The sequence below is a fragment of the Rhamphochromis sp. 'chilingali' genome, assembly GCF_963969265.1.
Source record: "Rhamphochromis sp. 'chilingali' genome assembly, chromosome: 1".
Lineage (NCBI taxonomy): Eukaryota > Metazoa > Chordata > Actinopteri > Cichliformes > Cichlidae > Rhamphochromis > Rhamphochromis sp. 'chilingali'.
The window spans coordinates 68,083,962-68,110,822 of record NC_137929.1 but is presented as its reverse complement, the minus strand read 5'-3'; the positions used below and the strand labels follow the sequence as shown (position 1 = coordinate 68,110,822).

Below are 26,861 nucleotides of genomic sequence, written 5' to 3'. Positions count from 1 at the left end.
GTGCAGCTGCGAAGAACGCTACGGCAGGCAATGAGGTGCGTTTAATGTCGCTCTGTTAATTTGAGCGTCCATAAATTGAATGTCTTATTTTTTCTTACTTTATTATTGCTCATTTATTGGAGAATTTGGCCATTTAATTAAGATAGATTTTATGTTGTTGGTGGTAAAGATCTGGATGGATGTTTTATTTTATTCTGTGTTTCTATTTTTCAGTTTTACTTTTCAAGACTTGGTGAATTGCCTTTTTCTACTTTTTGTTTAGTTTTGTTAAAATTAGCAGCAGTGAGAAGTGTTGTTGTCGGTCTTGAATATATTTGATGTAGCCCACACTGTTAAGGTAAGTGTCATGTTTTTAGTTGTTAGTCTGATGAAGAATCTTTTACTTTTCTCCAAAAGTTGATTGTGTTTATCTGGACATAGTGTTTTTCAGGTCCAGCTGAATGCAGGTTTCCCCAGTCTTATACGTGTCAGGAGCATCAGCACAGCTGAAATGCATTTTTCCTAAGCACCGCGTCTCTGTGGCTTTTAAACCCCAAAACACGCTAAAACAAAAATGGGTCCACCCCAAGGATGGGGTCCCCCGGTGTAGTTTCCACTGTGACAGACTGTGGGCTTCCTCAGAGTGAGGCTGAGAGCGGCAGGCCCAGCTGGAGTCTGACCCGTGTCACACAGTGGAGGTCAAACCTTCTGTGCCACAAACACCAGATTAACCAGTTTCACTCATCATCCTTCTACTGTCAGATTTTACTGGTGCAGGTTTGATGAATCACCATCTGAGAACGTCTCTGATGTGGGCGCCACCCACAGGGATCACTTCCTGTAGAAGGGTCACATGACCTGTTATAGGCCCCTTTGTGATGATGACAGCGACGCCCCTTTCGTGTGAGGTTAAACCCAGAGAGCTTCGTGTGACCTCTGACCCTGATCACCAGCGTTAGGGTCAGTGAAGGTGAGATACCATGTGACAGGAGGAGGAACAATAAAGTTTTATTTGTACGAACACGTAGAACAGATGAAGTCAGAACGAAGCAGGTGGAGCTCAGTCAGGGTGGAGGTGCAGACAGGTGAGCTGAAGGGGAGGAGCCAGTCTGGTCAGGAACTCTCTGTCTCCTCGAGTGAACCTCCTCACCTCTGAAACACACACACACACACGACTCTGAAGGTTGCAGTCAGGGTTGGTCAGGGTGGTGAGGGTGGGGTTACCTTCTGGTCTCTGGTTGGTGTGTTTCCTGCAGGTGAGGCTGAGCGGCCGAATCATGACATCGCTGCTGCACAGACACAACAGGAAGTGGAGGAGGAAGTCGTCAGCGTCCCCGTCACACACCTGAGACAGACACAGAGGTTATGTCTCTGCAGACTCACGGCTCGGCCCTGTGGAAACGTCCTGCAGGACGCCTGTTTCTCTCTGTGGTGGCCCCCCCACAGCGTCCCCACCGTGCTTCACTGTGTGGACGCTGTTCTTTGGGTTGTAGCTGCATCTTCTTCTCGTTTCACCTCCTCTGACCACAGGACGTTTCAGTCTGCAGGTCTTCGTCCTCAGCAGTGTGGCTGAAGGTGTCTGCAGACGTGGAGCTCTGTGAGCTCACAGTGCGTCCCTGTGCAGCCTGTAGAGTCTTTGAAGTCTTTGCTCTGACAGGCTTGTTCTGTGCTGGGCGGCTCTTTGACTTTCTTCAGGTTTCCCTTCCTGACACTCTGATAACCTCAGATATCCACAACGTGAATCCTCACAAACATCTTTTTCTCTCTTTTCACTCAAACCTTCTGACGTTTTCACACCGACTGTAAATATGAAGAAAACCCTCAGTTTGACGCCACGCCCCCAAACCAGTTCAGCAGTAAAGTGTGAGCAGACGGAGCTGTTACCAGGATGTAAACAGGATGTGCCCTTTCACAGTTAAAGCCTCAGGAATAAAAACATGACCCGATCTTAAATTTTCAAAGATAAAATAAAGTTTAAAGACGACGATGAGCACGTGACTCACTGCTCAGAGCCCACTCACCCAGGTGCATGATGGGAGCAGGAGGAGGAGGCTGGGCCGAGCGTATAGAAACCAAACAAACAAATAAACAACAGCACGACAAACACGTGAACCAGACTTTACCTGTAAACTTACCTGGTGTCTCCCAGGGAGACCACAGTTATGGAGCTGACAGGTAAGTACGTGCAGTACACACTTCCTGTCCTGAAACACACACACAGGTAAACCGCACAGGTACGTAACCATCGGCGTGACTTTGTATTGAACATTGGGGGGTCAAGATCTCTGTCTAAATAAATAAATCTGGGTACATTTCCAGATGATTAAACAACTATTTTGCTGGTAACACCTGAAACCAGTAAAGAAAACCAGCAGCCTATTAATGCAAGATAATCCATAACTTTATTGGGGCTGACATTGTTGGAAATGAGTCCAAATAAAGAGTCCAAACATTTATAAGCCTGTCTATGTGTGTCTCACCTGGACAGCCTACTCTGGAAACCAGACAACAGCAGAGTGTTACCCGGCAACAGGCCAGGTGGGTAGGGGGTAAGTAAGTTAGCTGGATTTGATTGTTGACGATTTCGCGTGATCTTGGATCGTTCGGTTCATAGCAACAGATACATAAGCGTAAACCTGCTCGGGAGCAGGCTTACTTTATGTAAACAGGATTAGATCACAGCCACTCAGGTATGTCCGCTTCATGTATACGAAAGCAACGGTGAAATATACTCACTCAAATGAGCAATCCTATTTATCCATATTGTATATTCTGTATCTATATGTGTATATATGGTGTATTTATGCTTATATCCTTACTCTCATTCCCCTTAATGTATCTGTAACATGCAACTTCTTTCGGTGCTTTGCTACTGGAAACTGAATTTCCTGGAGGAACCCACCCGAGGGATTAATAAAGTTTCATCTAATCTAATCTAATCTAATCTACTTGGGTTTTCTTCCTGTAGCCCTCATGTTTACTCAAGGTTTAGTTCTGTCTTCATGCTGATTTTCTTGTTCAGTCGTGTCTCATGTTGCAGTTTGTCAATCCTGTCCCTGTGCTCTGTGTTCCCTCTGTTCAGTATCAAGTCTGTGCCTCATGTGTTTCCTGTTTTATTTTGATAGTCCCTGTCCTGTGTGCAGTGTGCTTGGTTTTGCTTCCCTTCTGTCATTAGGCCTGATTTGTCCCAGATGTGTTACCACCTATTCCCCATCTTCTCGTAGTTCTGCTTGTGTATTTAAGCCCTGTGTTTCTCTGTTAGTTGTTGTGTTGTACCCTCACTGTACTGTGTTTTGTTTTCTATGTGCTTCTGGTAATGTTCTGGTTCACTCTTTCCTGGTTTGATTTTCTACTTTCCCGGGTTTCTAGTTTGGGCTTAAGTTTTGAGTTTCTAGTTTTGTTTTCTTCTATTTCTATTTGAGTGTTCTCCAGCAATAAAGCTGCCACTTTAGTTAATCATTCTGTCTCTGGGTCCTGCGTAGTGATGGTGAGATGAAGCCTCATGATGAACTGAAGCTTTCCATCCAATTGGTCGACTCATGGTTCGAAGCATTGTGATGATTCATTTGTTCTACTACTCAATTCAAGTGAAGCGGGCTCTTTGATTATAATGATGTGTAAACCTTATGTACATCTGGATAATGACACAAACTAGTGTTTGGTGCTTCACTTTTTAATAAACTAAAAGACAGAAATCAGATTATAGGATGTGTAGTGTTGTTTATTTATATTTTGGTGTTTATCATTTGTGATATTTATTACTGTGTGCATACTTTATTAGGAGAGACAAAATAAAAAATAAAAAATCTCTTCCTTGCTGGTTCCATCGAAGAAGAAATGCACAAGTAACTATGTAGCACGTACGTAATCCAATTCCACAACACGGTGTGATGGGGAATCAGCTGTTTTCCTGCCCATGTTATTTCGAATCTGGCGCGAACCGGTGAACCAGTCCCTGAATCAGTTACGTGGTACGGACTGCCCGCAAGGCCTCGAACGTCACTGCATACGTAATCAAAGCAAGCCTCGATACGCGCTTCAGAAAAACGCCCCCGCGATTACCCGACGCACGATTCGAAGCTTCGACACACAGGACACATCACTAGTCCTGCGTTTGGGTCCTACATCCTGCCTGCCACCTCAACACCTTTAATTTTACAGCTTCTTAGTTATTATAAAGTGCTGCAACTCATAATGTTTTCTAAGATAGTAAAACCAGATTTAAACCGACTACTTCTACAAAGATGGAGCTGAAGTGATGATATACATTTATAGTTTGGACTTGGACACATACAGTCTGTTTTTCCTTATAACTACATGTGAGTTCAATTAACATTTTGTAGGAAAAGGGAATTTGTTTTTTAAAAGGATTATAGATTCGGAGCTGAATTACCCAACGGAACATCTCATTCACTGACGTTTGCTGGAGAAGCTGCTCTGCCTCTTTGTGATGGAGCAGCAGCGTGACGTACTGAAGACTGTTAACGGGGAAGTGCTGAAGCTGAAGGCGTCTCTCTGCTGCTCAGACTGACGTTCAGTCGTCATCCAGACAACATGAAGACTGCACCGGTCTCTCTGCTCCTCGGTGAGTCAAACACTAAAATCATCGATTTATTTATCACAGCTCCAACAAACAATATGGCAGGAAAACAACCTTTCAGCAGTTACAAGCTTGCAGCTACTGACTTTAAAGTTCATGTAAAAATTCTGAAAAGTTTCGTCAAGGCGAGAGGAACAGTTCATTCTCCTTCTTATGTCTTTCAGGTTTCATTGGATTGGTGGCTGTGAAGTTGGGCAGGAACCAAGAAGTGATGTTAATGTTGAATAATGGAGCTCACAGTTTTAACTGAAATGTATGAAGAGTGATAGAAAATGGTTTCAAACATGCATGATGAAATCGATCTCATCATCACTGCAAACCTCTCAGAGGTTCAGACTCTCAGCAGTTTAACCTGGAGTCCTGCAGGAAAGTCACCATATAGTCTGGACTAAGTCAGCGATTAAACTTTCTGCCCAGCTAAGTGTCAGTAACATGAAGACCAAAAGAACAAAAGAGACTTGACCTCTTTTCATCAAACATCTCTTCAGTCAGGAAACCACAGCCTCTGACTGCATGAAGCACAGGGTCCTCTGACTGCGTCCCCTCTTTTATCTAGTCTTCACTTCCTCTATTCACAGCCAATTTTCCATTAAGAGGACTGAGTGTATTCAAACAACCACAGACGGTTTTGACTGTTAAAGTTCCCATTCCCATTGACATGATGACCTTTAAACAGCAGCAGTGTGGGACTGAAACAGGCCGCAAATCTGAAAATGAAAACTGTGCTTTTGAAGGGTGGCTTCTTAGTCCCACACTTTCTTCTCTGCACATGAATGAAAGCTCATCCATGCACAGTTCCTTCTCCATTGTTTACAATGCTGTGCACTGTGATGTTTACCGTTGATTGCCATCTGATCAAAAAATGTATAGAAAACAGGAAAAGACAGGCTAACCTGCGTTGCTGTCTCGGTGGTATTTTAGAACTTCCTGTTCCTGTTACAGTGCACGGTGGTGTTTGTGTAGTTTAATCTGCGTGGCTCACAGATCTGGCAAAAATACAGACCTTCCATAATTAAGTAGAAGTACAAATACTACTGTTCAAAAATACTCCAGTAAAAGATGAAGTACTGATTCAACTTATTAACTCAAGTAAAAGTAAAAAAAAGTACAGACTAGGAAGTACTCAAAGTAAGAAAGTACAAAGTAGTAGCAGTATAACCCTGGCTGATTGTGACCCACACCCATTACCACACCTTGGCTCATGTGATTAGGTAGAGGATCATCAGGGGGTCCATTGTCCCTCTCAGTGGGAAACTCCCACAGAGCTTAAATGTGGGTCTCTTCACCGTTTGATCCTAGAACTGAAGAAGCTTCTCAGATGAGAGGTGAAACGTCTTCAAGCAACTTAAAAAAGTCCAGACGCTTTTCTTTCCAAGCTCCTTAGCTTGTGGCAGATACTTCAGGAGATTAAAAAGTTTCCTGAGAGAAAAAAAAACAACAAAAAACAACAAAAAATAACAAAAAAAAACTGTGCAGCCTCAGTCTTTCTTTAAATGACCTCTGACCTTCAGTGACCTCTGACCTCCTGTTGCAGGTGTGTGTGTGCTGCTGCTGTCTGCACTGACTGTTTGTGCAGGTGAGTAGATGAAGTGCACCATGGTCCAGGACAAACACTGAGTGTAAACACTGATAGAAACTGTCCGTCTGTCCTCCAGTCTCTCTGAGCATCAGTCCAAACCTTCAGCAGTTCTTCACAGCAGCCTCAGTGTCTCTGACATGTGACGGTCAGCTGGGCTCTGATGGATGGACGGTGAAGAGGGACACAGGAAGTGCGACTGAGTCATGTGGAGCAGGTGGGCGGGGCTTCGGGAGATTAACTGGTTCATCCTGTTTGTTTGATGAGTTCAAGCCAATCAGTGGAGGTTACTGGTGTGAAGGTGAAGCTGGAGAGAAGAGTGAAGAAGTCAACATCACTGTATCAGGTAATGAAGTCATTCATTTCATCAGACTAACAGCAGCCTGTTATACCACCTCTACATCACTCTGTGGGTTTTTTCCTCAGATAAACATGTGATCCTGGAGATCCCTGCACTTCCTGTGAGGACAGGAAGTGATGTCACACTACGCTGTAAAAACAAAATTGATGGCCAGGTCACAGCTTATTTCTACTTTAATGGACGTCCTGTTGGACCTAAATCAGAGCACATAATCACCATTAAAGTGCAGCAGTCTGATGAAGGTCTCTACTGGTGTTCTACTGATGAGTTTGGATCATCTCCTCAGAGCTTTCTGAGGGTCAGAGGTCAGATCACTGACATCACTTCCTGTTTAAAGCCAATCTGCTGAGCTGATGATAAACTGACTGAACCAGCTTCCTCATCTCTCCTGCAGGTTCTGTGACACCAATCTCTGTTGCAACAACAGAAAGAGCAACAACAACAACAACAACCATCACCACTCATATCTCCCATCCTCCTCCTCCTTCCTCCTCCTCCTCCTCCGTTCCAGTCATGGCAGCTGTAGTTTTTCTGTGTCTCCTGGATCTGTTAGGATGCCTGGGTCGTCGACCCCGGGTTTTTGAGTTTATGATATTATTTATACTGTCTAGTTTTTGGTTTCTTTGAGTTCTGTCTTATGGCTTAGGTCTCTGTCTTCTTTAGTTGCTCTGTCTCCCCTATCACCTGCATCCCCTTGTCTAGTTCGCATCTATGTGTATCTTAAGTTCCTATATCCCCGTGTTCAGTCAGTGTTTTGTGTCTGCCCTGTTCCCACGTCTCTGTTCCCTTTGTAGTGCCTGCTTATGAGCCTGTGTCTTTGTTCAGTCTGTGCTATGCGTTTCCTGTTTTACTTTGAAGGTCTCTGTCTTATCTCAGTGTGTTCAGTTTACGCTTCTTTGGTCTCGTCAGTTCTGATTTGTCCCAGCTGTGTTTCCCTCCTGTTACCCATTTCCTGATTGCTCCCTCTGTGTATTTAAGCCCAGTGTTTCTCTGTGTCTGTGTTGCGATCTACCGTTTACGTTGCTGTGTGTTTTGCCTGTCCACCGGTGTAAGTTTATTTTGAGTTTTTTCCCAGTTATGTCATGTTGCGTTCAGCATTAAAGCTGTTTTTGTTTAAGTTCTGTCTCCGGAGTCTGCACCTTGGGTCCTGTTCCTGCCTGCACACAGCCTCACCTAACAGAAGATCGCGACCAGAACATGGACCCTGCAGACTCTTTTTCTTTTGAGTTCAACGGCGAGATGGAGCGGCTGGTGCGCCTGCTCGACCGCATCGCCCAGTCCCCGGATTTAAGGACCATGGCAGTGGGGCTGAACGCGGTGGAGGCCATCATTCAGCATAATCCCCAGACACTGAGTTGGGGAACACCATAACTGCCTGGAGAGAGCAGGTCAGGGCTAGTGAGCTTGCTCTCTCCCTCACTACATCTTCCCCACCGCTGCCGCAGGACAACGCACACTCTGCTTCATCGCCACTACAGGCTTCCTCCCCTTCCTCACGCCAGCTGGGACCTTGTTCGCCTGTCCGTTCGCCTGCCTTTTTCCTGGCGGCTGTGTGGTCGGAGGATGAGGAGGAGGTCTCCGTTTCTCCACCTGTTCCTGTTCCCTCGTCTAAAAGGAAGCGACGCCACCGTCGCTCCTCTCCTCGGTCGCCCGTTCAGCTTCCTGTCTCCGCTGGAGGGTCCGAGGAACTGCTTCAGCCGTCTCTTCCTGCTGGAGGGTCCGAGGGGCCAGTTCAGCCTCCTGTTTCCGCTGGAGGGTCCGAGGGGCCCGTTCAGCCTCCTGTCTCCGCTGGAGGGTCCGAGGGGCCCGTTCAGCCTCCTGTCTCCGCTGGAGGGTCCGAGGGGCCCGTTCAGCCACCTGTCTCCGCTGGAGGGTCCGAGGGGCCCGTTCAGCCACCTGTCTCCGCTGGAGGGTCCGAGGGGCCCGTTCAGCCACCTGTCTCTTCCCGCTGGAGGGTCCGAGGGGCCCGTTCAGCCACCTGTCTCTTCCCGCTGGAGGGTCCGAGGGGCCCGTTCAGCCACCTGTCTCTTCCCGCTGGAGGGTCCGAGGGGCCCGTTCAGCCACCTGTCTCTTCCCGCTGGAGGGTCCGAGGGGCCCGTTCAGCCACCTGTCTCTTCCCGCTGGAGGGTCCGAGGAACCGCTTCAGCCACCTGTCTCTTCCCGCTGGAGGGTCCGAGGAACCGCTTCAGCCACCTGTCTCTTCCCGCTGGAGGGCCCGAGGAGCCCGTTCAGCCGTCTCTTCCCGCTGGAGGGCCCGAGGAGCCCGTTCAGCCGTCTCTTCCCGCTGGAGGGCCCGAGGAGCCCGTTCAGCCGTCTCTTCCTGCTGGAGGGCCCGAGGAGCCCGTTCAGCCTCCCGCCACGTCAGCTGGAGGGCCCGAGGAGCCCGTCCAGCCGCCATTAGCTTCTGCCTCGGCTTCTACAGCTCCGCCTGGTCCGGCCTCGGCCTCAGCTTCTACAGCTCCGCCTGGTCCGGCCTCCGAGTGTTCAGCTTCGTCTGCTCCTGAGGTCTCCCTGCTGTCTGTTCCTGCACGTCGTGCACGTCCTGCCCGGCCTGCTCATCCTGCACTGTGATTTCAGTGGGAGAAACGTCCAAGTGACTTCTTCAGTCTCAAAGTTGCGGCTGACGATGAACAGAATCAACCTTCACACATGTTCTCCCGGTTTAAAAAGAGGTCAATGCTAGCCTGGGACACCTGATGTTCTGCACCAATCACATATAGTTCTTATTCAAGCCTTTACTGTTGTGCAACATATTGGTGACACACATAATGTGACAGATCCTGTCTTAACAATAAAAATCCCTAACTTACAGCGGGGTGGGGGTGTAGCTACATACTCTGCAGTGTTTACTGCCGCTCTCCTTTCTTTCCCTCTTTTCTCTCCTCTCTCTCATTACAGGTGTGTCAGAAGAAGGTAACTGATGGGCTGTCCAACCTCTTTTTAAAGGAAACAACAAGCACTCATTTAAAATGAGTGTAGAAACTGACAGATGAACCTTCAGTTAATATCTTTGTTTAATTAAAACTTGTTTAAATAAAACTCTTGTTAATGAGTCTTCTGTTGTTTTTCTCATTGGCCTTATATCAGCAGGTTTAATACCAAGCATATGACTTTCTAAAGAACTGATTTATGATTCTTCAGGTCTTGCATTTGGTTGTAGCACAAACTAAAAGAAGTTTTTAAACTTCAGCATAAACTTGGTAGGAGGTCATTAGAATTTCAAAGCACCAGTCTAGCATGAAGCTAAAGTTCCCAAATGAAAGCCTTGCAGATTCACAACAACATATATAATATTTTAATAATAATATAACCTTTATTTAAACAAACAAAAGAAAACTTTAATCACTTCTATATCCAAGAGGCAGCCAGTCAAATGTTCTCAATTTGAACCTCTGAAAGTCTGACAGTTTTTTGAACGAGCTGGAGGCAGAGATGCGCTTTTGGCTGAGAAGTGAGGAGGATGTTTTCAAGATGTGCTTAAAAGATGAATAAATACAACTGCTGTAAACTGAAGTACTGATTCAACATCTGTGCTGAAATAAAAGTTGAAAAAACCACTTCAAAAACGTCCCTTTATGCTCGCTCCTCTTCAGCAGGGCTAGCTAGATGCTAAAGTACCGCAACTGCAACTTATGGGCACCTGCAGTGGTTCCAGAGTGGGACAAAGAAACATAAATAAATAAAAAATATGTTCCACTTTAACCCATGACTTTAGCACGCATCATCTCTATTTGTTTAAAAATGTAGGCAGTAAAACTGAAAAGCAGTCAGAAAAAAACTACTCAAGTAAAATACAGATACATGAAAATTGTACTAAACAGTAAATAAACACAAATCTCTGATTTATCAAAATCTTTGGACCTGAGTCTGTGATGAAACTCAGCAGAACAGATGGGAAGCAACAACAACAACAACAACAACCTTTATTTATAGAGCACAAAATAGAAGCAGCAAAATAGACATTAGAAATGGATGTCAAGGAAACCTGAGGACCAGGTTTGTGGAGCTGGTGCAGGAGTTGAAACAGTAACTGGTGGTTTTCAGTAAGACACAACTGGTGAAAGATTGATTGTTAAATGTTTCTAGAACATACCCACGTACCCGTGCACATAATTAAAAGTTGTTGGTTTATTTGGGGAGTTTAGTTTTAATTTATTAATACGCTGTTCTTGTTTTTGTTTAAAATACACTAAACTTACTGTTGCTTTGGGTTTTGACTTGTTGGCTACCATGCCAACCCCCAATCCCATCCCTAAAACTTCCCCCATCTCTGCACAGGATGGAGAAGAACCCGTCTCTTCTCTTTGAACAAACGTAGCACTCTTTCAGACTGTGAGTAAAAACAAATGATGACCACCGCACTGTTTGAAAAGATTTAAACAAAACAACAATTTCCCAAGTAATGAGGTTAATAACAAAAAGAAATCCTAATTAGAGGTGAAGAAAAAGAAAGGAGAACATCTTAAGTGAAACCCAAATCAGAAGAAAAAGGACGTTACAAACACAACAGTGATCATAGCCCAGTTTATGTTTAACATATCAACAACACTTTTATTAAAGCAGGTAAATCTGTGTTTACTTTGAAACATTAAAGAGCTCAATGAAAACTCACACTGACACAAGTTACACAGCTCAGTCATCCTGAAGCTGAAGAACATCTGATTCTTATCTGAAAAACTTTCACACCCACTCTGATCAACACTGTTACTGTTCTACCAGCAGACACTTTATTAGTGGCCCTAACTGCAAATATCTAATCAGTCAATCACATGGCAGCAAACCAGCTCATTAAGGCACGTAGACAGAATCAACCTAGACGACTCCAGACCAAACTGAGCATCAGAATTTCAGAAATTGCTGATCTTTGCTGATCAAACAATTGTTTGCTTAGGCAACCTCGGTGAGTCAAACACTGAAGTGCTTCACTCATCTATCACAGATGTCAGCTTTCACTCAGGAAACCACAGCTGCTAGCTGCATGTACTAAATGTTGACCAGCCTTTGTTACGCAGTCTTCACTTCCTCTGTTGTCCGTTATCTGCACTTAATCTAATTTCATTTCTCTCAGAGTTCGTATGCTTTGTTATTTTGATGATTCAAACATGAGCAGACCGAGACTCACACAGGACGTAAACCTGCAAATAACAGCAATAAAAACAGCTTCTGCAGGCAGTTCATCCCACAGCTGAGGTGGAATGAACACCTATAAACCATGAGCAGAGTTGGAACTCAGAGTTCCTTGGTGTCCTCATGTCAGCTGACATCGAGAAGGCCCAACAGCAGCTGCACTTCTCCTTGTGTCCTGTCTTAATTTTTTATAAGTTAGCTTCCTTATTTCTGTTCCCTCTTTATGCCTCCTTCTCTTCTTCCCCACTCTCACATCCTTACTTCTTGTCTCCAGTCTCCTTGTTCCTTCCTTCTTTACTCTTTTTACCCTTTTCTTCTTTCAGCTCATCTCCTGCCTCCTTGTGCGTTCTTGTCTCAAAGTTTCCTTCACCCTTGACTCCTGCCTCATTACCTCCTCTCTCCTTGTCTCCTCAATAATTTCACTCTTCTTTAATCTCTTCTTTTCTGTCTCCTCCATGTGTCTCCTTGATTCCTGCCGCCACGTTTCCTCCTCCCTTGTCTGTGAGGTTGCATGAAGGTGAAACATGTTCAACACAAACTGATTCTTCACACACATCTGGTGCAAATGTGTGTGTGTTGATGAAGTGTGAAATTCACAGCAGCCTAATTGAATTAGACACACACTCGTTTGTCTGACAAGATCTTTTCCAACAGATGTGAGCAGATGTGTGTGTGTGAATAGTGCGTTTGAAACAGCAGCATCTTCTTTACACATTTAAAATGTAATTCTGACCTCTGTTGATGAATCTCTCTCACACACACGTACAGAGGTTCCTTCTCAGCTGTTTCTAACCTCAGTTAACCTTCAGTCTCAACACCGGGTCAAAGGTCAGCCCTCACATGCTGCACTTTAAACACAGTCCTGAGTTTCCTGTGAGGATCAGAGATGTCGATCACTGAGTTTGGCTGTGTGTGTGTACCTGTTTACACATCTTTGTGGGGACCAAAAATTGGAATGTTTTATACTTGTGGGGACCAGCAGCTCTATGGGGACAAAACTGCCCGTCCCCACAAGTTTAAAGGCATTTTTGTGGCTCAAAATGTGGTTTTAGTGTCAGGGTGTGTGTGTGTGTGTGTGTGTGTGTGTGTGTGTGTGTGTGTGTGTGTGTGTGTGTGTGTGTGTGTGAAGAGTAATTTGTCCTAATCTATGTCTGCGGGTCAGGTCTGCGTTTTATCAGGACCCATGTGTTCTGCAGGACCACCGCTCAGATCCATCAGGTTTAAGAGGACGGGCTCTGACTTTCAGAACCAAACTGACCAGTTCAGCGGCCGAACATCCATGAATCCTGACGCTCTGGAAACCGGAGACCTCAGTCTCACTCTGAAAAAGCTTCAGCTGTCTGACAGCGGCAGCTACACCTGCACCATCCGTAAGTTTGGAGTAGAACTGGGTCAGTCAAGAGTGGAACTGCAGGTTCAGCGGGTCAAAGGTGGAGGTCAGTGCAAAGAGATTCAAAATCACATGTAGTGTCACAGAGTGTTAATCATTTTATGTTAACATCATGTAATGTTCATGTTTTCATTGTGTTATAAGTTCCCATCAGTGTCCCAGTGGCTCTGGGTGTCCTGGCTGTAGTTGCAGCTGTCATCGTGGGTGTTGGAGTTCACTTCAGAGGCTATTTTAAGAAAGGTATGTTGTGTGTGTGACGTGTTTGCATTGTGAATAATCTGAATCATCCCTAAACCTCAGATTTATTTTACTTGAATTGACTTGTAGTGTTTTTACTTCTTCTTAATCTATTAGTTATGTTAATAGGTGGTTTTAATTGTCTCCTTTCTTTCAATAAAACACAAACCAGTGTTTCCCCATGTTTCATGTTCTTAAGGAATCCTCCAGCGCATTTTGCAAAACAGGCTCCTTTCTCTCATTGAGGAGCCTGAGGACAAACGGCAGCTATTTGTCTAGAATACTAATTGAATTACTCTTTGCTCCCTTCACATACTTTACATGTCAAACATGGGGGCTTTGACAATTGATAATTGGAGGTGAGCTTCCCTCCCTCCAAGACATCTACAGGAAGCGCTGCCTGAGGAAAGCGGGGAGGATCATCAAGGACTCCAGTCACCCCAGCCATAAACTGTTCAGACTGCTTCCATCAGGAAGGAGGTTCTGCAGCATCCGGTCCCGAACCAGCAGACTGAGAGACAGCTTCTTCCACCAGGCCATCAGACTGCTGAACACTTCATAGACACCTCAGCTTGACTACTGGAACTTCAACATTATGCACTACATACTGTACAGTAATGCCACTGTTTGCATATGTCTCAACTCTGTATATTTTTATATATTTTATTTTATTGTTTACTCTATTTAATTTGTAAAATATGTGTACACACACACACACACACACACACACACACACACACACGTAGAAAAACTTTTAGTATACACATCCAGAATTATTTTTTTTGCATATGGTATTATATATTGTACATATATTTATTAGTTTCAGATTTAGCCATTCGTATATTTTGCTTGTTTACATTATTGTATTTTGCACAACTCTGTTGCTTGTGGGGCTCGCACACAAGAATTTCACTCGCATGTGCTGTACCAATGTACCTGCACATGTGATGTGACAATAAAAGTGATTTGATTTGACAGACTGCGTGCACAGCTGACAGCTCCAACAGGATAGTGCACGTGTTTAAAAACGGTTCTGACCACCTTGAAAAACAGCACTGGTTTTATATAGTGATGTGCGATACCACTGATTTCCTTTCCGATCCGATACCAAGTAATATTCAGGGTGGTATCGACGATACTGATCCGATACCGATACTTTGTACAAAAACTTATTTTATTTATTGTATCTCAAATTATAGCGTCATAATGATTTTTTTTCCTTCTTTCTCTCTTTTTTTGAGGTTGAAATGGCAGAAAAAACTAAGCAGGGTGCCCGCATCATCCGTGTATGTACTAAAACTATATAAATCTAAGTATACATAGACATTTTTTTATTCAGTTGAATAAACATGTCTTTTCATGTATTAGGTTAAACAGCACAAAACTCAAAGATACCATGGGCAAGCAGCTGTCCCCCTGTACAAGAATGAGTATACCTGGTTGCAGCGTTACAATCATATCACAGAGTATGTTGAAGGCTGTTCGGAGGCACCGACTTTTTTCCACAGTTCTAGTGGAGGTGTTCTTCATAGACTACCGGTATTTTTCAAGGCAGCCTGGGAGATGATGAATCTGGGGATTGCCCCCACCTTCAACATGCTACGTTCCTCCTGTAGCACTTACGTGAGAAAACCTTTCATTTTTATTTTTTGACACACAATGAAGTAGGTTAAAGTGTCATGGGTTTTATTCATGTGGTTTCTTTTTAAAACATTATTCTTTCAGGCCAAGCGACAGTTGGGACGTAAATTTTACGACAGAGTGGCAACATTTATGTGCCATGATGCCATCACAGCCAAAAGATTTTATCAAGGTTATTTAAATAAGCTAAAGTGAAGTCATATATTTATCTATACACTTACATTTATTCATATTTAGTAATATTGCTTTGCACAGCTGAGGACCCTGCAGAGGACACACTCCAGAGCTGAGCACTGACCACCAATGCAATTGCAAAATATGCAGCAAGGAAAAGGAAAAGGAGAGAGGACAGAGGATCTGTGCAGGACGAGGACAGTGAAGGATCTGAAAAGGAAGAGCAGCAGTCATCAGGAACAGAGGAGCTTTTAGACAGAACGCTCTTCCAGTGTAGCAGTAACAAGGTATGTGTGCCCTGATTCCCTTGGTAAGAGTTTTGATTGGTTGCACTTCTTTCATATATAATCATTTACTCCATCATGAACAAAACATATTTAATTTGTACCATAAACAGATGGTGAGCCCAGGTCAGGGTGAGGGTGCCGGTAGTGCCGGAGCCACAATAAACGAAACTAAACAGGATTTGAAAAAGGGGGTGGAGCATCTACAAAAAGTGACATACCAGTTGCGCAAGAGAAAAGTATGTAATGTATGTTCTTGTACTTGTTTTTAGTGTTTTCACTGATTACTAATCTTTTAGCTTTTTACTTTTCTAAAATCAGATGGTGGTCTTTTACAAAAATGATAGGACAGATGTGGGGAAACTCACACAAGAAGACAATCCAGAAGAGGAGGAGGAGGATGAAGCGAGGGAATGGGTTCCTAAGGTGGGCAGGAAAAATCCAGCAGAGTTTCTTCTCCTGCAGTTACAGATGTAAGTGTTTTGTTTCCAAACATCCATGGAAAATGAGTAAAATATATATTTTTCTGCTCTAAAAGCAGTCTGTGAGCTCATCTGAAGATGATGGGACAGATGACTGGAAACCCACACAGGATGAATCTGAAGGCTATTCAGAAGAGGAGGAAGAACAAGAACGTAAAAGGATTCCTAAGGTAGCCATGAAAAACAAAACTGGGTGTCCTATGCCACAAAGAGAGGTGAAATTCATCCTCAGTTTCGGTGCTTCCACAATCAATCCATCAAAAATGAGCCAAACATATTGTTGTCTTCTCTGAAAACAGATGGCGGCAGCATCTGAAGAGGATGGGACACATGATAGCAGACTCACATAGGATGAATCTAAAGATGATTCAAAGGATGAAGCAGAACATTTGGGACAAATGATTCACAAAGTGGCCATGGAAAAGGTAAAAATTGTCCTCTGTTTCAATGCATTCAACAAAATATGTCTTTGTATTCTTTGACGTCAGATGGTCAGCTCATATGAAATATGCAAGGAGTAAAGGTATTGAAGGTACATGAGTTTAAATACCTGGAGTCAAGCATCCAAAGCAACAAGCAGTGCAAAAGGCCAGGCAGGGGATGGCAGGGCTCAAGATGCTAAGATTTTGTTTGGGAGTGACCAGAATGGAGAAGATTAGAAATGAGTGCATCAGAGAGACAGCTCATGTTGAGTGGTTTGGACACAAAGTTAGAGAGGCAAAGCTGACATGATTTGGACATATGTAGAAGAGGCATAGTGAATATATTGTTCCATATGGAGCTGCCAGGCAGGAGGGAAAGAGCAAGCCCTTAGAGGGAGTTCAAGGATATAGTGATGGAGGATATAGATAGGGTTGGTATGAACGAGGAGGCGGCTATGGATAGGATAAGATGGAGGCAGATGATCCACTGTAGTGACCCCTAAAGGGAGGAACCAGAAGAAGAAGAACTCAGCTTATTCGAAGAGGATGGAACATGATGGGAAACCTTCACCAGATAAATTCAAAGACAATTCAGAAAAGATGTGTTTGAGGAAGAGGTGAGTTAGCTGCAGTCCATTTTTAGTGAGGTCATGAGGAGGAGTAGAAAGCTGCAGTAAATCTAATGATCGTGCTGGTGTATGTACAATACCAGCAGTGAGTTCTGAGGACTTGGACGGTCCAAAAACTATTTGCTAACAAATCAGCACAGGCACTTATAGTGGTGCACTATTACAAAATGCTTTTACTCACAAATAGGGGGCTAAAGTTCATTCCTTGCAGTTTGATTTGTTTCTAAAACCATCAACACCAACATGAAACTGGTTTATAATTTTTTTCTTCTTCTTGCATTTCTGTGTGTTATATGTACAGGACAGGGAAACGGCGATGAGCTCATTACGATTACAACACCAAATTCCAGTTGTTACATAACAAATCTGAACATTACATCTAGATGAGCTAAAGTAACCTTGTTTTTCTTTGTCGATCATCATTTTTCAGATGCAGCAGGCCTATGTAAGCCAAGACACAGCAAAGACTGTGAATAAGAGTTCAGAAAAAAGGGTGATTCACCAAACCAGATGCTTGAAGAGGCTCACTTTTCATCAGTCAACTCTCTTTGAAGACACGATACCCAGATCTGGTAACTGGAAACCAGCAGCTGTAGTAAAAATACACAAGTTCAAAGAACTTTAAGGTGGAGTGGTATTTATTTATTTCTCATATGGTCTTAGATAACAACAAGAAAGACCAAAGTGGAGTGTCATCTGCAGCAATAATAACCTCAGGTAAATATTAACATTATATTGCACAATATGAACAATGTTAAGTTAATCAGTAAGTAAATGATTATTTTCTTTTTCTTTTTCTTTTGCCTGTCCCGTTTGGCTCTTTTGCATCAGAATTATTGTCTAAAGGCAAAGAAAGATGCCCAACGGATTTACTTTACCAAATTGACCATCCCAGCCTTGCCATAATGGTCCATTTGATTCACCTTTTATTGTTTATTTTAGTTTCACTTGCTGAATACGGGACAGACTTGACTGGGGGAAAGAAGGGGAGAAAGAAAGAGGGAGAGAGAAATAGCTGAGAAGAGGGACGGGGGAGAAGGGCAAAAAACAAAAACCAACAGAATGGGCAGAAAAAAAAAAGAAAATGTTAAATTTATTAAAATTAAAAATTTATATTTAATTGTGTTGTGGTTTGCAGTGTTTTGTGTTGTTTCACTTTAAATTTGTAAAAGGAAAAAGCTGAAAATTTAAATAGTTAAAAGTTGAAATGTGAATAGTTGATTTTTGTATTATATGATTTATTTATTACATTTTATGTGGAGTGAATAAATAAAAATATATTTACGGTGGCCCCTACAGACAAAGCACATACAAACTTCAAATCACGTACGAACTCTGAAGCACGTACAAACTCCGAAGCACGTAAAAACACGTAAAAACTCCAAAGCACGTAAAAACACGTAAAAACTCAGAAGCACATAAAAACTCAAAACACGTACAAAAGACAACAGAAGTGCTCCAGGATGCTGGGCGCAGTGTTGAGCTTTTGTTACCTCGTGGCTACACAAGCCAGCAAGTACCAACGACCAGATTTGGTGTGTGGTAGTAACAGGTAAATGAACATTGCTTTTAAATTATTTGAATATATATGAGTGCCTGTGTATAAATACACAAACAATACACACATGCTTTCAATTGTGTAATTTAAGTGATCTAGTAGCTCTGCTTTGGAAGTTCAGTTCATGCTAGAAATGTGTTTTGGAGTTTGTACGTGTTTTGTCTCTAGGGGCCACCGTATATATTTATATGATAAACATATATAAATAAAACCAAAATTTTTTTACGTTAGTAATTCCTTTTGTGCATAATTTTATATTATTGTTAATAACAAATTAATTAAAGCAACAAAACAACCTGAAGAGCCGGTTCAGAGCCGAAAGAGCCGGCTCTTTTTAGTGAGCCGAACCGAAAGAGCCGGATCTCTAAAAAGAGTCAGAAATCCCATCACTAGTATACACTGCTACAAAACAGCACAAGAGAAGGAGGATTTAGTGTTTGTGTTATTACGAAACAAGAAGAGTTCCCAGATGGTGCAGTGGACACATGTGTGACTCCTGTGATTAAAGCATCTTTCTTTCAGCTTAACGAGTGAACCGTCAGCTCGTTCAAACACACGTTAAAGTCCGTTTGGCTCGACACCACCGAACAGAGGCAGCAATATAACATTGACAGTGCAGTGGATCCTGCTTGTGCCGTGAAATTCAGGACTGCAAACCGAGCAGCATCACTGACTTTCAGCCTCTTGTGTTTGTGGATATAGGACTGACTTTAATTATCCATAAAATCATCACATTCTCTGTAAGATTAAAGTCAACTATTGAACGGCGTATATTTTGAAGTATTTACATCTAGTATTTACTCTAGATTTACCACAGAGTGAAATAATGTACGCATGGCACCAAATAAACACATACCAGACACGATTTAGGCTTTAGGAAGGTAATCCATGGATGATCTCTGTAACACGAACAACACAACATGAGTACTACCAATTCTCCTGCCTTAGCTCCAGGCTAAGGCAGGAGCAAAATGTATGCAACTCCTACCTGTAACATCGGGGGAAGTTGAGTGACCGAAAAGCCGGATGACAACAAAATGACAACAGGTGAGCAATTCAGGGACGCTCAGATGACATCTAATATTTATAGCAGCTCCCCATAATGTGCTTGACTACTAGTGGGACCAAAAGCCAATAAATATAATATTGTGGCTGCATTTTGAACAAGTTGCACGCAGGACAAGCTTTTCCATTTTGGAAAAGATATATATATAAATCTTATAAAGTTTGTATCTGTCTTGTGTGAAACTTGTATGAAAAGCATATAAGTGTGAAAACAGATATAAGATCCCTTGAAAAAATTATATAATGAAACATGTATGTTTTGGATACTTACTAAAACAATGTATGAACGTCTCGGTCTGAGGTTATAAGAACCTCCAAAAGCACACCCACTGTCATCAGGAGGTAAGCTGTTAACCGCTGTCTCCAGAGCAATGTCAGCAGACTCTTGCGAAGAGTTCCAGTCCAAGAAAAGTGGGACAGTATCAGTACGCTCACAGTATCAGCAGGAGAGACAGTGTTTTTATCAACAGCATCAAAGTCACTACGGTCTGGGTCTGAAAGAGCAGGAGACAAGCTGCTATCTGGAAGACTGAGATCCAAAGCTTACGAAGCCTTTAGATTTGTATATTTGCCAGATAAAGCTATGGCCCAGGTGTAGAATAGTTGCAGGTTTGCAACATTCTCTCCAGTGTCCACTGTGGTGAGACAGTAATTTGCACCACACATCCTCTTGGAGATAGAGTAGGGACCAGTGTAAAGGGGGGGGCAACTTCGCAGAAAAGTTGGATGATGCATCTGATTTGGGGTGCAACTTTACTCTGACTAGGTCTCCAACTTCATAAGAGACCAGGCGACATCTCAGATCATAGAAATGCTTTTGTCGTTTATGACTCTCTACAAGCACCATGCTTGTACTAGTTAACCCTAACCCTGATCATGACCATCCTGAAGTGAAGCTCTCAGGTTATCTGAGTAAGACGTTTCAGGGTCATTCAGTCCTTCCCAGGAGGGCTGAGTAATGAGGTCCTAGGGCGTGTCCAACTCTCGCCCATAGAGCATCATAGATGGTCTCAGGCCTGTGCTCTTGTGAGGCACAGTACACAGTGCAAAACAGATCTGGGGAAGATATTTGTCCCATGAAGCGTGCTTATCCCCAACATATGCTCGAATGGCTGTCTTCAAAGTGTGAGTTACACGATCAGTTGCATAAGTTTGAGGATGGTACGCAGTTGTTAGTCTGTGTTCAGTTCCAAATGTTAGCACAACATGCTCAAATAGTTTACTGATGAAAGGTGTTCCCCTATCAGAAACAAGGTAAGATCGAGCAAAAATGTCAGTAATGAACTTGTTAGCAGCAACCTGAGCAGTGGCTTCTCTTACAGCACTCACTTTGATCCATTTGGAGAAATAGTTCACAAAAACAAGGATATAAGCATTCCCTCTTTGTGTGCGGGGCAGTGGGCCAACATAGTCTACACACGTGTACTCCCATGGTCTTTGTGGTTGGATAGGGACTATAAGGTCTGCTGTTTTTCTTTGAGTTGGCTTTGTGGCTTGACACAAAAAGCATGAGACCACATACTTTTTCACATCATAGTTCATGTTTTTGCCAGAAGAATGTGAGAAGCAAGCATGCCAGCGTTATTGCAATGCCCAGATGTCCGGCTGTAGGATGATCGTGGTAATACTTGAGCAGATAACCAAGGAGTGCAGTAGGAGCTGTTGTGGACGTTTTCCACTTAAATAAAGCCTGCAGACGAGCGATGAGCGGTAGCTAACATTCTTTAATTAAACACACAAAGAACAGACAACCAAGCTTGATGAAGTCCCTGCATGTCCGCGGGACAGACGGTCAGCAGAGTCTCTCGAGCCTAGCATGGCTCTCAGTTAAATACCTTCTCCAGGAACAAAAGGCACTACACAGCTGTTTCACACCTTAAGGTTCACACTCCCTTGCTACTTACCAGAGTCCTCGAAGAGACAAAAGACTCTTCCTGTGGAGTTGTCTGCTTCCCCCAACTTCCTTACTACACCCCCTATTAACGTATGAGTGTCAGACATGTTAAAATCCAGTGGCACCAAGGCATCATACAATAATGTGATTAATACATAAGTGAAAGAAATTCCTATACAGAGCAAACAGTTTAATCTGCTTGAGTGAGTGGAGGCCATCGTGTACAACGTACTTCTTCAGATGATTATCCTCCTCAGTTTGTTGGTCACTTTCCAGCTGATGGAGCAATGAGCCTGTGGCTGGGTCCTCAAGCTGCAATTGACGAACATGCGGGCGGTCCAAAACAATTACAGAAGATAGAGCACGAAGGTCCATGCTTCCAATCACACATAGGGAGGGAGAAGATCGATAGGGGCATCCACATCTGGGAGGGGATTACGTGAAGGGGTATTGGGCGCCTGATTACGTTCTCCAGGTTTGTGGATAATGCTGAAGTCAAAGTCATGAAGGCAAAGAGACCACCGAGCAAGCCTGCGGGGATTTGGTCAAGACATCAACCACTTGAGGCTGCTGTGGTCAGTGTAAATAGTTACATGCACGCCCTAGACATTGTACAGCACTTTGGTCAACATTGCTGTCATAATTAAATGTGCTATATAAATAAATAACCGATAAATGATTTATGGCTTAAAATTAAAGGCAGATGGTATAGTTGCCGTGATAAGCTGGTCCCTAATCTCACTGGCACTTAGACATCCTCTTTAGAAAACCTTTATGTTTGGCATGATTGTAGCTAAAAGGTTTATTCTTAGTTCCTGGAAATGTCCCTTTTTTGGGTTTGGTTGAGATGATTGCATGTTTGTATGTTGAAGAGGTGCTTTATTGTCTGGATGACACTTACATTAAATTTGTCGAAAACTGGGGCCCTTTCTTCAATCATATTAACGGGGATTCAACATAATCTTTAACCTATTTGACTGCACTTTACGTTTATATGAAACCGCACTTCTGCCGGACCCTGATTCCATCCTGGACTTGTTCCCCACATCTTTTCGACTCAGTGAACTCTTTGTTGCCTTGTCTAACTTCACGCATAAGATCATCTTCTTCAGACTCTAGGGTTTGTCTTTACTTTTGATTTGGACTGACTAACTAGTGTGGGTTTTTTTGATTTCCTTTCTCTGTGTTTGGATGTTTTGTTTTAAAATTTGTTTCTTTCGTCTGGTGTGATTTGGTGTGGTGTAATTTTGAATTTAAAATCTTATAAGTAAACATAAAAAAAACCCAAAGAAAAAAAAACAACAGGACAAAAACACCACAGCTTAGTTCCTGTTCCACACATCTCTGTTCATCATCAAACACGCTGCAGTAAAAGTATTTATTATGCTGTAAGCTATGATATGATAACAAAAAAGAGTTTCATCACAAAGTAAATCAAATAAAAGAAGTTCAGATGATGATGTTTCAGGAGTAACTAACACATGACCTGATCTGTAAAAAGTAATGACATCACCAAATCAAATCACCAAAAGATTAGAAAAAAAAGTTAGTAGCTCTTCCTAACAGTTTTTATCTGATTAATAAAATCGCATTTGTTCCTGTATTGATTTAATGAGAAGAAATGAGACTTGCTGAGGCCTTTGATACACTTATTAACTATAGCATGATTATGGCTCAAACGTACAAGTGCAACGTGATTTGGTTTAGAATAGAATGGAATAGAATTCAACTTTACTGTCATTGCACATGTCACAAGTACAAGGCAACGAAATGCAGTTTGCATCCATTCAGAAAGTTCTTTAGCGATAATATAGATATAATACAGAATATAGCTCTATTATAGGTATGTTACAATATACATGGTATGTTATGAGTATACTATAAGTATGTACAGGGTATAGCTGTAGCGAGTGTACAAGCTATGTACGGACTACAGGTTTCAGTATATTTATATTTGATGATTCATTACTCATCTTTTACTTTCAAATTCACGCTGATGTATTCAGACTAAAGCTCTTTCGAACACCCTCTGAGCATCATCAGCAAGCTCATCAAGGATCAATTCCAGAGTTTTGCAGTTTTCGTTGAAAGAGAAAATCAATGCTAATGGGATTCCAAAAATTGGAATATATCTGGATGCTGCAGTTCTTGTAGCTCTGTGTTTAAGTTCGGTCAGTGCCTGCTGGACGCGCTCTTTAGTTATTTCTGCTGCAGCCAGTGGTGAATTGATGACAGCACACAGATCAGCGTATGGCACACCTGTTCTGGCAGAAAGTCTCTTCAGAGATGACACATTGAGACCAAACGCGAAAACATATTCTGTGACAGCACTAACCAGCACAGCAAGATCAACAACCATAGAAAGCCCAGGAAGTGGAACAGCTGATCCAACTGCAGACAGAGTAGCGTAGTAATATACTTTGTTCTGAAAAGCTTCCTTCTTCTTGATGATGATCTCTGGGTTGATGTTGGGCATGACAAACAGCAGAGTGTCCCTCTTGTTCTTAGGAAGGTCTCTCTCTAAGGTCTGCTGCAAGAGAGGGAAGTCATACAGGTGGAGCTCAAAGCTAGACACCAGGAAGACCTTTGGAGACTCGATGCCTAACTGTGCAACTCCTGTGTCACAGAAGAAACACACATAAAGATAATGTAAAAAAAATGCATATAATGTGAAGTCCTATAAAAACAACAACAAATAATTAAAAACTTGGATCTGAATGTTTTTTAAAAGTGAATCTCAGATATCACTGAGATTTCAGTGATGAGACACTCACTGTGAACGCAGTCTTCTCTGATTACTTTAAGAGTCTCCTCTTCACTGAAGTCTGTCTCTCTTCTCTCAGCTCGTATATCGTTGTCAATTTTTGAGAGAACAAAGTAGAACTTTTTCTCCATCCTCTCAATCTCTTTTACAAGTTTCACGTCATTTTCTGTAAAGCGAATGCCTGAGATGATGATGAAGAAGTCAAACTTCTCAAATCCAACAAGCTTCAGGTACTTATCAGCTGGAAACTTGGTGGTGCCGATTCCAGGAATATCCCATAAAGTAACATTGAGATAGTTTGGATGGGGATATGGCGTACACTCTAAGGTTGATTCTGTAATACCAGTAGGCGCAGCTTTCTCATCATCATTGGACAGCCCTCTGAGGGCATTAACAAAGGTGGATTTACCAGCTCCAGTTTCTCCTGTGATGGCGATATTTAGTGGAATATTATTTAGTGTTTCTAAGTATTCTTGAATCCTTGCGGCTGCTGCAGCAGTGTCGTTTTCCAGGTCTTCTCTAACTCCAGGAATTTCTTCTGGATTCAAATCATTTAGATCCTCCATGCTGATCCTTAAACAGAAGAAGAAAACCTGAGAAAATGTCACTTTTGTCTTCAACTAAAGAATATGTATATAGAGTATCTACTTCTATTCAATGTTATCGCTTAAAATCATAGATCACATGTTTTTGTTTTTATTTTTGGGGGGAGAGTAAAACTGTCAGACTTTTTAAGTATTAAGCTCAGAATTTTTAGTGAATATTCACTCTGGAACTGATGAACACGAAAACTGTCCTTAGATAAATTCATTTGTTTTAAGATAGATAAGAAGAGTTTAAAAATATCAAAGTTCAGTGATTGAAAACATGTTTGCATTGTTTAAAAAAAAAATCTTTCTTTTATTGTGAATTGCTGAGAGAAATGTAATTTCCTATGGAGATATGGGTCTGTGAAGGTAGCACAGGGTGGAGAAGAAAAAAAGTGGTGCCCTAGTTTATTAGTAAATGAGTTTAGACCAATGACTGTAGAAAACATGGACGACCGACAGCTCCCCAAAAATGAAGCCAAAACGTCTCTATCGCCCCCTGGTGTCTGGCTGCAGTATAGGTCATAAACCCCGCCTCCTCCATGTTAGCGGATGGGACTGGGGTCAGACTAAAATAAATTAATTCTCCTCAGATAATTTTTTCCCAAAGATTCTTTCTTTTGTTATCAATAGTTCTCATCACGCTGATTTATGTCCAAGGGGTCTCCTCTCCCATAAGTTTGATTCTAATTCCTACCGCGGTGATGTTAAATTGGGGTGAAACGTCATCATAACAGCTTTGACTGACAGCTGCAGTCACGAGGAAACTTGCGTATCTCTGTCCGGGAATAGCAGATTTAGCGTAGGCTGTGACAGAAGGGCCAGCGTTTACGCTACGAAAACACGCCCGACTGTTTTAATCTGACAGACTGAACAAGTCTGTCCCGTATTCAGCAAGTGAAAATAAAATAAACAATAAAAGGTGAATCAAATAGACCAATACGGCAAGGCTGGGATGGTCCATTTGGTAAAGTAAATCCGTTGGGCATCTTTCTTCGCCTTTAGACAATAATTCTGATGGCAAAAGAGCAAAACAGGACAGGCAAAAAAAAAAAACAAACCTGACAGCCTGAGGTGTTCTTCAGTAAACTGGACTAGCCGACAGAAGGACCCGAGGCTACGCTGCACTTTTTCGGTAAGTTAAACGTGTTTTTAAGCTAATCCGTAACTACCATCCTTAACTCACAGTGGCTGGGAAGTGCAAATCACATTTACAACATCAACAACAAAATAACCTTTCCGAAAACACTTTTACATAAAAAAAGACAAATAAAAAAATTGATAACAAAATAACATTTCAGAAAACACTAAAAATACAAGTCCACAACAAATTAACAAGTGGCTCTTGACGGAAAGGAATTGTCTGAAATACCGCAAGTGACTCAACGAAAGCGCTTTGGAGTTGACGTATCGCCGCAATGCATTGAGGGAGCGCGGCACCATAGGTCTGGGCCACGAGTTCAGTTCAATTCATTTTTATTTCAAACATGTGCCTTCACAATCATTACAAAATATCATTCCATTATTTGTTTGAAAAGGAGTAGGCTGAAGTATTTACTTATTTGTCCCCACCCGCTCAAGTTTTACCTCTCATTCATTTATTTTTTTTTTTGTCTTAAATTAAACAAACAACATATTAAACAAAAGTAAAACAAAACAAAACATACATAAATCAAAAACAAGAAATTAGCAAGCCCCACCACAGTATAGTTTCTTTCATATGAAAAATACAGAATGTGTATATTTGCAGATACACAAGTTATGGAAAAACAAACAAACCAAATCAAAAAAACCAAAAAAGAACCACAACACCATTACCAGCAACATTACCGTCCTGGGTTAACCTCGTTTTCTTCATTCTTATACTTATTTAAAATTAGGTTTTTATATTTTACTTTAAACTGTTTTATGTTTTTACTGTCTTTTATTTCTTCTGTTAGACTGTTCCACAATTTAACTCCTGCAATTGAGATTGACATAGTTCTTAAAGTTGTTCTAGCACTTTGTATTTTTAAATTCCATTTCCCTCTTAAGTTATACCCACCTTCTCTTTCTATGAACAATTTACAGATTTCTTTGGGAAGCAATTTA

General features: G+C 42.2%; 2 protein-coding genes and 2 long non-coding RNA genes across 4 annotated transcripts in view; 2 read left to right on the top strand and 2 right to left on the bottom strand.

Annotated features, from left to right (window-relative positions):
* The window catches only part of LOC308384229, a 63,799-nt gene extending 62,114 nt beyond the window's left edge, over nucleotides 1-1,685 (bottom strand). Inside the window, exons 1-2 of the long non-coding RNA XR_013969285.1 lie at nucleotides 1,204-1,685; nucleotides 1,002-1,131 (exon numbers count right to left, since the gene is read on the bottom strand). This is a non-coding gene — a long non-coding RNA (uncharacterized lncRNA). The remainder of the gene's footprint in view (nucleotides 1-1,001; nucleotides 1,132-1,203) is intronic.
* Nucleotides 1,686-2,141: 456 nt separating this feature from the next.
* LOC308409956 (uncharacterized protein) lies at nucleotides 2,142-8,083 on the top strand (the record flags this gene model as incomplete). Its single annotated transcript, XM_080902952.1, has 7 exons — nucleotides 2,142-2,154; nucleotides 6,114-6,155; nucleotides 6,235-6,501; nucleotides 6,582-6,821; nucleotides 6,911-7,038; nucleotides 7,744-7,870; nucleotides 7,962-8,083. The coding sequence occupies 7 exons, from the start codon at nucleotides 2,142-2,144 to the stop codon at nucleotides 8,081-8,083; spliced, it is 939 nt and encodes a 312-aa protein (XP_080759078.1).
* Nucleotides 8,084-15,539: 7,456 nt separating this feature from the next.
* On the top strand, nucleotides 15,540-17,437 carry LOC308384786. Its single transcript, XR_013969398.1, has 5 exons — nucleotides 15,540-15,608; nucleotides 15,691-15,795; nucleotides 15,911-16,066; nucleotides 16,151-16,276; nucleotides 17,333-17,437. It is a non-coding gene; the product is annotated as an uncharacterized lncRNA (long non-coding RNA).
* A 5,984-nt stretch (nucleotides 17,438-23,421) lies between these two features.
* LOC308409946 (interferon-inducible GTPase 5-like) lies at nucleotides 23,422-24,749 on the bottom strand (the record flags this gene model as incomplete). Its single annotated transcript, XM_080902940.1, has 2 exons — nucleotides 23,422-24,035; nucleotides 24,194-24,749. The coding sequence occupies 2 exons, from the start codon at nucleotides 24,747-24,749 to the stop codon at nucleotides 23,422-23,424; spliced, it is 1,170 nt and encodes a 389-aa protein (XP_080759066.1).
* Nucleotides 24,750-26,861: the final 2,112 nt, after the last annotated feature.